The sequence below is a fragment of the Topomyia yanbarensis genome, chromosome 3 (genome assembly GCF_030247195.1).
Source record: "Topomyia yanbarensis strain Yona2022 chromosome 3, ASM3024719v1, whole genome shotgun sequence".
NCBI lineage: Eukaryota > Metazoa > Arthropoda > Insecta > Diptera > Culicidae > Topomyia > Topomyia yanbarensis.
The window spans coordinates 162,600,785-162,614,128 of NC_080672.1; the positions used below are offsets into that span (position 1 = coordinate 162,600,785).

At 38.8% G+C, this 13,344-nt stretch overlaps 1 protein-coding gene across 1 annotated transcript in view; it reads right to left on the minus strand.

The window, feature by feature from the left end:
* Nucleotides 1–10,411, minus strand: part of LOC131691448 (probable peroxisomal acyl-coenzyme A oxidase 1) — a 60,195-nt gene extending 49,784 nt beyond the window's left edge. Inside the window, exons 1-3 of the mRNA XM_058977844.1 lie at nt 10,274–10,411; nt 9,868–10,215; nt 9,699–9,806 (exon numbers count right to left, since the gene is read on the minus strand). Of these exons, the coding sequence (XP_058833827.1) occupies nt 9,699–9,806; nt 9,868–10,215; nt 10,274–10,352 (535 nt within the window). The 5' untranslated portion in view covers nt 10,353–10,411. The remainder of the gene's footprint in view (nt 1–9,698; nt 9,807–9,867; nt 10,216–10,273) is intronic.
* Between the last annotated feature and the right edge of the window lie 2,933 nt (nt 10,412–13,344).

The window sequence follows — 13,344 nt, forward strand, 5'->3', positions numbered from 1 at the left end:
CCAAAATTTCTCACTAGGGTGAAAATTTGTTGGTAAAAACCAGTCTTTGTACAGGAGGGCACAAATCCTTATTTCATACTATGTTGCGTTTCGGCTTCGCCTCATCGGAAACCGGCACTAACACATTGTCGGAATAGATTAGCGCCGGCTTGACGCAAATCCCTTAAAACTAAAACACACTATGTGTTTCAATCAAACGACTGATCAAACCTGATGTCCCGTTCGAGCAGAAGCTCTGTTTATGCCGATGAGACACAAGTGAAGCCGAAACTTGTCTTGGCTTAGCAGGCCTATGCGAAAGCACTATGCTATATTTCACCCTAAGGAGGAAAATTTGGTAAAACCAAAATTTCTCACTAGGGTGAAAATTTGTTGGTAAAAACCAGTCTTTGTACAGGAGGGCACAAATCCTTATTTCATAGTATGTTGCGTTTCGGCTTCGCCTCATCAGAAACCGACACTAACACATTCTCGGAATAGATTAGCGCCGGCTTGACGCAAATCCCTTAAAACTAAAACACACTATGTGTTTCAATCAAACGACTGATCAAACGTGATGTCCCGTTCGAGCAGAAGTTCTGTTTATGCCGATGAGACACAAGTGAAGCCGAAACTTGTCTTGGCTTAGCAAAGACTGGTTTTTACCAACAAATTTTCACCCTAGTGAGAAATTTTGGTTTTACCAAATTTTCCTCCTTAGGGTGAAATATAGCATAGTGCTTTCGCATAGGCCTGCTAAGCCAAGACAAGTTTCGGCTTCACTTGTGTCTCATCGGCATAAACAAAACTTCTGCTCGAACGGGACATCACGTTTGATCAGTCGTTTGATTGAAACACATAGTGTGTTTTAGTTTTAAGGGATTTGCGTCAAGCCGGCGCTAATCTATTCCGACAATGTGTTAGTGTCGGTTTCTGATGAGGCGAAGCCGAAACGCAACATACTATGAAATAAGGATTTGTGCCCTCCTGTACAAAGACTGGTTTTTACCAACAAATTTTCACCCTAGTGAGAAATTTTGGTTTTACCAAATTTTCCTCCTTAGGGTGAAATATAGCATAGTGCTTTCGCATAGGCCTGCTAAGCCAAGACAAGTTTCGGCTTAACTTGTGTCTCATCGGCATAAACAGAGCTTCTGCTCGAACGGGACATCACGTTTGATCAGTCGTTTGATTGAAACACATAGTGTGTTTTAGTTTTAAGGGATTTGCGTCAAGCCGGCGCTAATCTATTCCGACAATGTGTTAGTGTCGGTTTCTGATGAGGCGAAGCCGAAACGCAACATAGTATGAAATAAGAATGTGTGTCCTCCTGTACAAAGACTGGTTTTTACCAACAAATTTTCACCCTAGTGAGAAATTTTGGTTTTACCAAATTTTCCTCCTTAGGGTGAAATATAGCATAGTGCTTTCGCATAGGCCTGCTAAGCCAAGACAAGTGTCGGCTTCACTTGTGTCTCATCGGTATAAACAGAACTTCTGCTCGAACGGGACATCACGTTTGATCAGTCGTTTGATTGAAACACATAGTGTGTTTTAGTTTTAAGGGATTTGCGTCAAGCCGGCGCTAATCTATTCCGACAATGTGTTAGTGTCGGTTTCTGATGAGGCGAAGCCGAAACGCAACATAGTATGATCGACATTATATTTTTAGTGTTCGGGTACCCATAGATTAATCAGATGATCCGATTCATTAAAATATTCCATTTATATTTATTAGTTAAAAACTTACATTTCGAAAGTTATTTACAAAATAACCCTGTTGTATAGCAAATGGTTAAATTTGACAGCTAAATAATTGTTGTTGGATGATGTGAAAAGAAAGATGGAAACAGTTTTCTGTTCTTTATTCAGGTTGGCAATATTTTTTTAGTAGAACATAAAGGGCAAATATGAAAACGACAACATGTTATGTCAAACGTTTGTTCGGTTATTTCATTATGTGGATCTCTATGTTCGAAAGCTGCGAGTGACATATTTAAAGCTGTTTTTACAGCTGTCAATTCCAAATACCTATCCATTAGTCAACATTTGGAATGGGTCGCTCTTGTGATTGGATTTAACCATCCGATAGAAAAAAAAACTCGAACTGTCAAATTTCAATCAAAAGTGAAAAAAGTTCGCCAAATTGGCGATTTGCGGCAAAGCCAAAATTAGTCATGCGACACCTATGATTCAGCTCATGAACTGGCAAAGTGATACAGTTTGCTTTTTTTCACCCGTAAGTGAGTCGTAGCTTACAACAAAATCTTCATTATCTTCTCGGAAAAAGCTTACCACTGCCAAAATATGAATGAAACGAGTAAGAAATTTAGTTTTATTTGCAATTATTCTGAAATTACAGCCATTTGCAACTATTTCACTCATATATTTCTTCGAAATGTAATCGGGGTATTATTGTGGTTATAAAAAATCGTTCCATAAATAAAGTTCCAACTCGAAACCGAGACCCAATCAGTACCAATGTCAAACTCCTTCATATTTTGAACTACGTAGGAGATTCAGTGAAGACTATCGGAGAGAAGGATCGGCTGTGCATGATACAAAGCTGACACTTTCCTATTAGCCGGATATATTCTTTCCTTGCCTGATCTGGAAAGTTTCATGAATTTACACCATCTCATGAAGGTTTAGCTTAACTTAGGACGAACGGGAAATGCTGTTGCAGCGGCTACGGTGCTCAACAAATTACATTTCGAAACAGCGCGCATATAGCTCTGCGAATAATGTTAGAAACCACTATGTTTTACACTCTTTTCGCAAGATGTTTACTCATCATCTTATAAAATGATGGTTTTCCTTCATTTTCATAAACAATTATTAACAAATTGATCGGTAATTTGGTGTTTAAAAGTCATTTTTTACCAATGTTTACATAAAATATATGCACTATGACAGAACAGAATAAAATCAGCAACACTTTCCTTCCAGCGCTATCTGCGAGCGGTTTCAACGTAGAATCGCCAATGGTCCACAGCCTAAAAGTATATATCTCGACAAACATATGATTACGGCCTAAAAGCCAACTGTCAAAATCCACTTTGAATGGAAATTCCAGACAAACCGTTACTAGTCGAACACAGTTCACAACAGTTTATGAAAGAGAAAACTTTTCTCTTTCGTTTATTATCAACATCTGTGATTGGCGTGTAACGGTTTGTCCGGAATTTCCATTCAAAGTGGATTTTGACAGTTGGCTTTTAGGCCGTAATCATATGTTTGTCGAGATATGACGTTTTTTCTAGAAGTAGAAACTGATTCGGGTTACAACCCCAATCGCTATCACTTCATATATTTAAGTTCGTGATTTTTTAAAAGAGTATCAGGCAAGTTTTATTTGGAAAGGCGAAAGGCAATTTGTTAGTCATACTATCGAAGAAAATAAAAACAACTTGTATGAAAAAAATATTGCAAATTATCGGCATTATGGCCGCGTCCTTGAAGCGCAGATTTTTCGCAGAGGCTTGCGGTGAACACTCTCCCAGGCGGTTCGCTCAACTGAAATCGAAAAAGTAAGAGTTATTTTTTAAATTTTAAAGAGTTAAAATTTTAAATTAAATATCATTACAAAAAATCAAAAAAATTCTGATGAAAAATGAACGATTCAAGTACAAAAGAATGTAAATACGAACAAGCTAAAACAAACTTTATGAAAATCGGTTGAGTAGCTTTTGAGATGTCACGTTCACCGCAACGGTCCTTTTCAAGAAACTCCATTCTCAGATAATTGCGTTCAAAGTTTTGTGTTAACTACATACGAGGATTATTAAGTATGTACTTTCAGAATAGGCAATATTTTTTGAGCCTTAACTCCTTAAGCGATTTGCAAGCATTTAGTTTAAAAAATATCATGCTTTGAAGTGAAAAGAAGGACAAATCGATATTTTTCAACCAGTCGTCAGATGAATTTCAATAAATGAACAGCTCAGAAAAAATAACGTCATATGTTATGGGATATGAGCTGGAGCCATCAATCGTAAATTACACTCGAATGTAACATGAAATAAACTAGAACTATTATGCAGATTCTTTTTTATATTTGAAAAATAAATTTATCTTATTCAATGGTGGTCGACATTTCACAAATCAGATAAATATGCCTCTACCGGCGAGTTTCCTTATTCAAGGACTCTGTTAGTTTAATTTTTATAAAATCAAATTCTATTTTTCAGCTTCAATTTAATATTGTATCGGTTTTTAATAATCAGTGCAAGAAAATTTTTAGGAAAACGTGGTAGAATGAAGGAGAAGAACGGCACAAAATCTTATTTTTAAAATAGAAGGTGAGACACAACGTTCCGAAAGGTGTTCATTTTCACTCGAACACTGGAACCAATCTGTCGTCTGACTTTTTCTTCAAATCAATGTAAAGCACCCGAAAAAAAACTTTTACTGATTTTATATTGCCCCAAGCTCTATTTCCATCACACAATTGAAGTCATATGCCGGTAACACGCTTGCATCAATGACACGCAAAAAGAAATTGCTGATTTAAGCGTCGCCCACCTTGATCGATTTTGGCTGTCGCAAATTTTCTTGCTCCGTGACAAGTGCTATTATTTACACTTCGTGCGTAGTGTCTGTTTCTCCCTCCCAGTCCATAACGAATCGAATTACATCGATGACAGAGCAGTGGGATTAAGACCAAGTTCTCTCTGGGTCGTACAAAACGGAGAAGCAACATGTTTAAACACAGACGTCCATCTCAAGCGTAAAAGTTGAGTAAAACATTTACGGCGCATCTAAAAGTATGTGTGATGTTTACCACCAGAGGTGGTTCCGTCGGTATTCCGTTTAGTACGTGAGTTTCACTGAATTAACAGTGGACCACACAATTGGTATCCAAATGACCGTTAATTATGTAGGGATCTGTCAATATGGCAAAAAAAAGTATTTTAAACGTGTTTGTTCAAAACTGGATGTCTGTTCTGTGTGACTTAGTTGTAAAATATTAAAAATCTAAATTACTTCAGGTTATCAAACAAAACATTTTTTATACACAAATATGAATGACAGAATGGGGAGCTTGGGTTGCTTATCTATCCTTCCATCCATCATATCGTTTAGTACACTTAATATGTGTATCTACAAATGCGATATGATACCTGGTGCAGAAAGTGCACTAATTACCTGGAAATTTTCTTTCATTTGATTGTCTGCTCAGGAAATCATTTTTCGTACCCAAATATCACATGTGACGCCAGTGATAAATGGAGAAAACCACGAGAATGGTGGAAGAGCAGTGGGTACAAGGCCAAGTGCTTCCCGGCTGGTACCAAAATGAGAAGCAAAGGGAAAGTAAGGGTTCTGAAAGGAGAGCATTTCGCATTTCATTTTTTGTCTTCATTTGTTTGTCTTGCTACAATATATGCAACTCGGTGCAAGAGACCGTGCGACCAAGGAAACGGAAAGCCAATAGCCCAAATAGATCAGGAACAGGAAGGAGGACTACGAACAAGGAAACAAACAACAGATGAGAAATCGTTTACTTATTTATTATAACTACGACACTAATCACAATTATTTGCTTTTCTTGTCTCGTTTCAACAAACCAAATTATCTCTCCTATCTCTTCATTTTCTGCCTCCATCTATCCTTTATGTAATGTATCTGAAACATGTGGGACTGGTTAACAACCGGCGCCTGCTTGTGGAATAAACTGGTGTGCTATACGGACTAGCACATACGAATAGTTAGGCTTTGTAGGTCCTCATCTTGAGAGTCTAGATGGGCGGATGAACGTCTGCCAGGATGTGGGCTGAGAAATGATAATGACAAATATGAAAACAGAATAGTTGCAGAGTAATTGGTATTCGTGGACGGTTACCAGTGCTCTGTTTTAATAGTCGATTGATCCGCTTCAGACATAGGGGTAGGGATGCCAAAGGTACCGGTAAACTACATTTTTTTTCGGTATATTTACATTTGTACAAGTCGTACAGCCCGTTACAGCGACGCATCACTACAGCTCTTGCCAGAACGGTAGCCAAACCGAGTACATTTTCCCGTACAGCAGTGGAATACATTTTTGTTTTGCTACTGTACTCCGACTGCTCGGTGAGAGTGTGGCGTAGTAAAGTTTGTTCTCTCGCTTTGTACACTTTTCTCTGCATAGTCAAAGGGAGAAACCCGCACACGAAAGCGTTAATGCCGGTCGTGGCGTAATCGATCCGCATTCATTGTCGTCGTTTGTTATGAAAAATATTGAATAGATTAAAAATATTAAAAAGTGTAAAATAAGGAAAGAGTAGCTGTACCGCTCGCGTCTGGTGGCTGTACTGGGAGCAGTATTTTTTGCCATGTTACTGCTTTGCTTATAGACTGCCGTATAGCGCTGAGCGTCCTGCACTAGCGAACGACAGCAGCGTCGAGAGAGAAATGAGAATGTAGGCAGCAAAATTACAGCCGCAGAAAAGGTAGGCATTTTGCATCCTTGCATAGTGGACCCAACAGGATATCAGGAAGAGGATAGAAGTGGAAACAATGCAAATTTTTAATTGCATCACTGACGACTTAGCCCGCGTTATTAGGAGAATGATACATTGGACTAGACTAAATAGAGAACTTGACGTTACACATTTTGAGACAGACAAGCGCAAAATTTAGTCCTCCTCCCGAGGACCGGTGTTTTGCAAATTTTATCTCGCGGGACGGATCGAGATCTCCTAAGCTATCACATCGCTAAAAAGACAAAAAAATAATCATCCAAAAAGTAAACAGGGAAAATTCTCAATGAAGTAAAACATTAAACATAGATTTCTTTTCCTGTATTGCCTTCCCAATCCATACTTTGGTATGCAATTTCCCCATTGACGTTTTCATACGCGAAGATACAAATTTTGTTGACAACAACGGAAAGTCGGCAGCACCGGATTAGATACTTCACGTTCAACATCATCTCTGGATTGAGCAAAACATGAACCATTTGAGAAGCATGATAGTAAAGTGGATCGCCTGGATAAAGCAAAAAATCGCACCCGAAGGCATCACCCCCTGAAATGAACACCTTATGTTTTGTCCATATATCTTTAAATACCTTGTATTTCAATCGATCACCAGCGTTCAGTTCAAAATCAATATTGGAGTACTCTACAAGAAAGTCCACATTGTAATGCTTACACATAAGATTTCGGTAATCGTTCCGAAACGCGTTTATTTGGAAAACAGCTATTTTACAAAACTGTAACAAAAATAGGGGGAAAGCTTAGCTTAGAGCAGTTTAAATTTAAAAAATAAATTGCTCCTTGGTACACTCAAACATAACTATTGTCAATGTCTAATGTGGTTACGCCACATCTCTTTTTTGTGTTCTATCTTATACCAGCCATAGCCTCTATGTTTGAGTATACCGGTCAAACGAGTGGATAACAAGTTTACTTGCACATCCGACGTCTCCTCATCCGACTAAGCGGCCAAGCGTAATACCTATTAGTAGGAACAGTCCATTTTTTTAAATTCAAAATTGTAAAACTTTCCCTTCGAATTTGTTCGCGTATTTTTTTGTAAAATGGACCAGTAATTGTCTAGTTTAGAAACTAGTAAAGGAGTTTCGTTTTTATGCGTTTTTTGCAAATTGAAGCCTTCTGGCCGAAACAAACCAAGATCAAGATAGAAAATCGGAATAACACTAGTAATAGGAACATAGTGCTCTGCTAAGTGATGTTATGCAGCAAAGCTAGTGTGATGCGGAATCCGAAATGGTACAAAGTCGTTGTGGATCCTCCAGACGAGATTTGTTAAACCCAGGGACAGTGAATGCCTTAGGTAGTAATGGTAGCACTACCTACTCGAACATATTCGAGTGGGTAATTACCCACTCTAAACTTTGGAACACCTAATATTTGAAATCTTGTAAACATGTGTCTCACGCTCACGATACCCATGAAGTTCTCGATGTACGATTTCTTTTGCACAAACGCACCGCGGGTGATTTTATGTGGTTGTAATGCAAGTGTGCGTAATGCGAAAATACGAAAACCCTCTAGTAAAAGTCCCCTTACTCCCTTATATTATTATCCACTCGGACTAAAAGTGTGACGTCGGCCCTTGTCAAACTTTCTATGGGAAGTGCAAACAAACCCGTGATCCTTCTAATTGCCTGGTTTACTGCCGCTATACGCATAACTATACTATGAGATTCCCCATACACATGGGGCAATTATTCGTAGAGCGGCAGTTTAGTTGTAAGCTGACTGAGCGTCAACGAAGTCGGATAGGTTAAAATCGAAGACTACATATCTAGAAGACTGATATCTTTTTCGGTAATTGTTCCGAATCGCGGCTTTTTCGAAAAGAGGGTTAATTTATTTTGGAAATGGTTCTAAATGGCTTATTTTGTAACAAGCAATGAAAAAAATTCGGGGGGAAAGCTTTAAAGTAGTTTAAACTGGAAAAATAAGTTGTTGCCACTTACCTTTCTAACAATGGCATTGCTCATGAGAAAGTGACGTTAAGGGTGAAGGTAGTGTGATGCGGCTTTGCCGCATAGTCGAGTCCAAGGATTCGAAGCGGCGCAAAGCCGCTGAGAAACCGACGGTCGAGTTGGTTTTGATCTTGCTATCGAAGGGTGCAATCAAACCTGTAATCCACTCGTTTGCCCGGTATACTCAAACATAGGGGCTATCCCTAGTTGAAGTCCGACTGAGCGGCAGCGAAGTCGGACAGCATGACAAAAAGCGATGTGGCGTAGCCACATTAGTCTTTAACAATGTTTTATTTAGTAACAGGCTTGTATTCCTGTGCAAAAATAAAATGTCAGTGCCGAATGTGGCTACGCCACATCGCTTCATTCAGGTGCTGTCCGGACTTAAACTAGGGATAGCCCCTATGTTTGAGTATACCGGGCAAACGTGTGGATTACAGGTTTAATTGCACCCTTCGATAGCAAGATCAAAACCACCTCGTCCGTCGGTTTCTCAGCGGCTTTGCGCCGCTTCGAATCCTTGGACTCGACTATGCGGCAAAGCCGCATCACACTACCTTCACCCTTAACGTCACTTTCTCATGAGTAATGCCATTGTTAGTAAGGTAAGTGGGAACAACTTATTTTTCCAGTTTAAACTACTTTAAAGCTTTCCCCCCAAATTTTTTTCATTGCTTGTTATAAAATAGGCTATTTAGAACCATTTCCAAAATAAATTAACCCTCTTTTCGAAAAAGCCGCGATTCGGAACAATTACCGCTTAATGTAAAAGTGTATATGTGTGTGCATCACTATGGGAAGTACCACCTTTACCCGCAGTCGGCTTAATACCAGGCGAGCCGCTAAAAGCTGCTGAAGATCCGCCGGACGAATTGTGGTCAAACCTGCTGTCGAAAGTGCAAGTAAAGTGGATATGTTTAGGTAAACCAGGCACCAAGTGGTTTGCTTGCACTTCCGACGCCAGGTTTGACAATTCATCGGACCGATTCTGAGTGGTTTTATGCTGCTTCGACTATGCAGTCAAGGCACATTACACTAGGTTTGCTGCATAACATCACTTAACAGAGTATTATGTCACTGTTACTAGTATTATTCAGCATATGTTTTCAGTTTAACAAATTGGAAAAAAATAAATAAAAAAAAATAGACAGAAAACCCCATTAAAATGGACCTCTTCCATTAGTCTCTAAAGTAGAAAATTACCAATCTACCAACCAAAAGAAAAAAAGTATTTTTTACAGAAAGCGGTTCGGAACAATAACTTAGATTTCTAACGTACCGACTGACAGTGGATGTTCTAAAGGGATTTGCAATAAGCGGTCGATTATTATTGCATCCGTCTTTCGTCGTTCTTCATCTAGAAGGCCCTCAGAATCAATTTTAATATCTGCAATTGTAACAATTTTCTGATATATAAATTCAAGCAAGTTTCCTACAATGAAGTCAACCTGCTGCTTCGATTCCTCTTTTCAGTAATTTTTTTCGCTTTCCTTCAATGATCTGAGGTAAATGTTTGTTGAATTCTATCAACCGTTTTTCGACATAGGGCTCTTTTTGTTCGGCCGTTTGTTTATCTACAAGCCGTTGGAATTTTGCTTTCTCTTCCTCTGTCGGACATCGATGGAAATCGGGGTCCTTATCCATGAGAACAATGATTTTATTTTCAAGAGCAATCTTCAACTCAAATGGCGAAAGGGTCGCCGGGAGTCCAAAACTGTGTGCATCGCGAGGTTTAGATACCGCTACACCAATCAAATTACAAACCAGACGATGTTTACACCGAAGTTCCACGTAATCTAACAATTCAGTTCCATTCAGTTAAAATGTTTTCTGGTTTAATATTAGTATACCAACCATCTACATTGTACACAAACCCTCGATTATGTTGAAAAACTATAGGTATTTCAGACATTGAATTCAGCTGATCAGACATAAGACAGAACAAACTACACTGATAAAAATCTGAACATTAATTCTATTTCCCTCTAATCCCGCCCAGTGAGCAAATTTTCTGGCAGAGACCGCTCTGCTACATTTCTGTAAGTCTTGGTTTGGCAGCCCTGTCAGATTTTTGCGCATATCCTGTCGGGTTAGTTGAGCTAGGGCGAACTCGGTTTCGCTCGCGTTTTCTGGCAAATTTTGACAGGAACAGAGCAAAACCCTGGCATAACTCGGACATAAACTGTGCAAAGATCCTGGCAATTCCTACCTGGTAGAATTTAGCACGAATCGAGCAAAACATCTGACAAAGATGTGGCAGGAAGCGTGCAAAGATCTTGGCCGTACATTTCTGGCTGGATTCTGGATAAAAGAGAGCAGCATCGGTTGGTTTAACCGTTTCTGTCAGAAACGGTTGTTGCATTTGAGCGAATTAGTTGCCAGAATTCTCGCACAAATCGCGCAAAATGCTCGCAGAAACTCTGCCAGCATCAATTTCGCTTTGCTCAACTTTTGTTAACTTTCTGCTTGCCACGCTGACCGGGCGGTGAATGCAGTAACGCTGAAGGAATGGTGAGACATGAATTTGAAACTGAATAGAACATCCGCTAAAACTGCTGCCGGGGACAGCAAGTTCTAGTTTTAAAATTTTCAGTTTTATATAATAGAACTGTCAAAATTATGAATCGAGAACTGAAACACTCCTGAACATGCTCTAAAACTGAATTGCACATCAAAACTTACCACAATCTGACTTTCATTTAGACTTTAGGTCAGAGATTTTGTTCCACTATACTTACACACGATTCCACAATTTCCCACATTCGTTGGCTAAATTAAGTGCACTAGACAAACAAAATACAAGCGAGAACACGCCAATTGTTAAAAAAAACAGTTGTAAAAATTAAGCCAAACATGAAACGCCATGTTTGAAAAACGCAAAAAAAACAACCAAGTCCATTTCAGCCGCCAGAAAATTTGTCTAAGTATTGAAATTGCCTTTAAATAGCATTCGCAAATTGCATTTGTTCCTAGGGGCGAAGAGGCGATTGGCACAGGCGAGTTGAATCAAACGTCAAACTGTTTAAATCGCCTGACCATGTTCGTCCGCATTTTTTTGTCCGGGATTAATCGGTTGACCTCAAAGCACCAGTCCAGTTCAGTTCAGCCGGAAAATGAACCAGAATAGTGGGTGGTTGAAATTCGGGCTGGATGTTGTTGGCTCGAATCAAAACTTGTCGAAAGTAAGCAACGTTCATTTCATATCGTCAACCTGGCGCACAGGTGGTGAAACTAGGGGCAGATCCTAGGGGCAGATCACTCTAGGAATGTATGTATAACAAATTTGCATCAACTTAGAAAAAATGCATTTAATTTCCATTTTTGCATCAACATTGCACTCCCTCGCAGAAAAGATTACTTAACAATCGTCCTACACTTTGTTCGATGTTTTGTTGAATGTAGGGCTGGTTTTTTGTAGGGTTTTGACGTCTTACACGCAACGCAAAATACATTGCACGCAACGCAAAATTCATTACGAATTTCTATTTTGATGGAAAGAAATGCATTTAATTTCGCTGATTTTTAAAAATGCATCACAATGTATAACAAATTTGCATCAAATTAGAAAAAATGCATTTAATTTTCATTTTTGCATCAACTTTGCACTCCCTCGCAGAAAAATTTGTTTAACAAACGTCCTACGCTGATTCATTTTGTTCGACGTTTTGTTGAATGTCGGGCTAATTTTTTGTAGGGTTTTGACGTCTTACACGCAACGCAAAATATATTGCACGCAACGCAAAATACATTATGAATTTCTTTTTTGATGGAAAGAAATGCATTTAATTTAGCTGATTTTTAAAAATGCATCACAAGTGATCTGCCCCTAGTGATGAAATCGTTAGAATTGAACGGGGTGCTGGAGCGTTGCCAGAAAATTTTGATTTCCAGATTAAATTTTACTAAACTTCCCAGTCAATCTCAGCCGGAATGCTGGTTGGTTCTAATTCGTTTCCGGCTCCGGTGACACAACCGATTCTAGTTAGAATGCAAGGGGTACTATTTCGATGCGGCTTAGCCGCATAATCGAGGCCTAGGAACCGAAGCGGCGCAAAGCCGCTGAGGATCCGCCAGACGAGGTGGCCACCCACCCGCCGTCGGAAGCAAGCGAACTTGTGATCAACTCGTTTGCCCGGCTTACTCAAACATAGGGGCTATCGCTAGTTTAAGTCCGACTGAGAGGTAGCGAAGCACGCGCAAAAGCGATGTGGCGTAGCCACATTGGGTGGTGGACGAAATTTCAATCGGTTAAACCAACAAAATGGACTTTTGATTTGATTCGTCACCCTATTATTGATTCAAAACTCAGCGATTTTTAAATATACCTTATTTTATTGTTGAACTAAAAATATTTTTATTTCAATCAAATTTGATTTTATGTTAGTCTTGCATAGTACCAAATCAGCGTGTATTGTGTATTTTTTGTGTGTATTCTATGCATGGTACTTATTTTTTTCATGATACATGTAAGTAAGCAAAGGAAATCAAAAGCATCACAATTCTTTTACTAAATGTAAAATTTCTATTTCCACAGACTTACAACGGTCACAACATACAGGCCAGTTGGGGTGCTAGTGCTACAATTGTACTGACGTAAAGGATGATCTCTGCGTCAGTGTAAATATTAAAATAATTTATATTGACAGTAACATTATCTTTCTAATTTACAGAACAACCCTGAAATGTTGAAAGTTGTATGGCAACTGATTCTGTAAGTTTTAGAACGGTTTTATTATAAATAAAAATTAAACCCTTGCAAAAATTGTTTTATTTTTATTGGAAAGAAACCTAGAAACAAACAAACATTTCAATAGTAATTGTTTACTATAATAATCGTTGTTTCAACAACAAAATATTGTTGAACTAATCGTGTTCACATCATTCGATCAATAACACAGTGCCGATCGTTTCAACAATTTTATTGT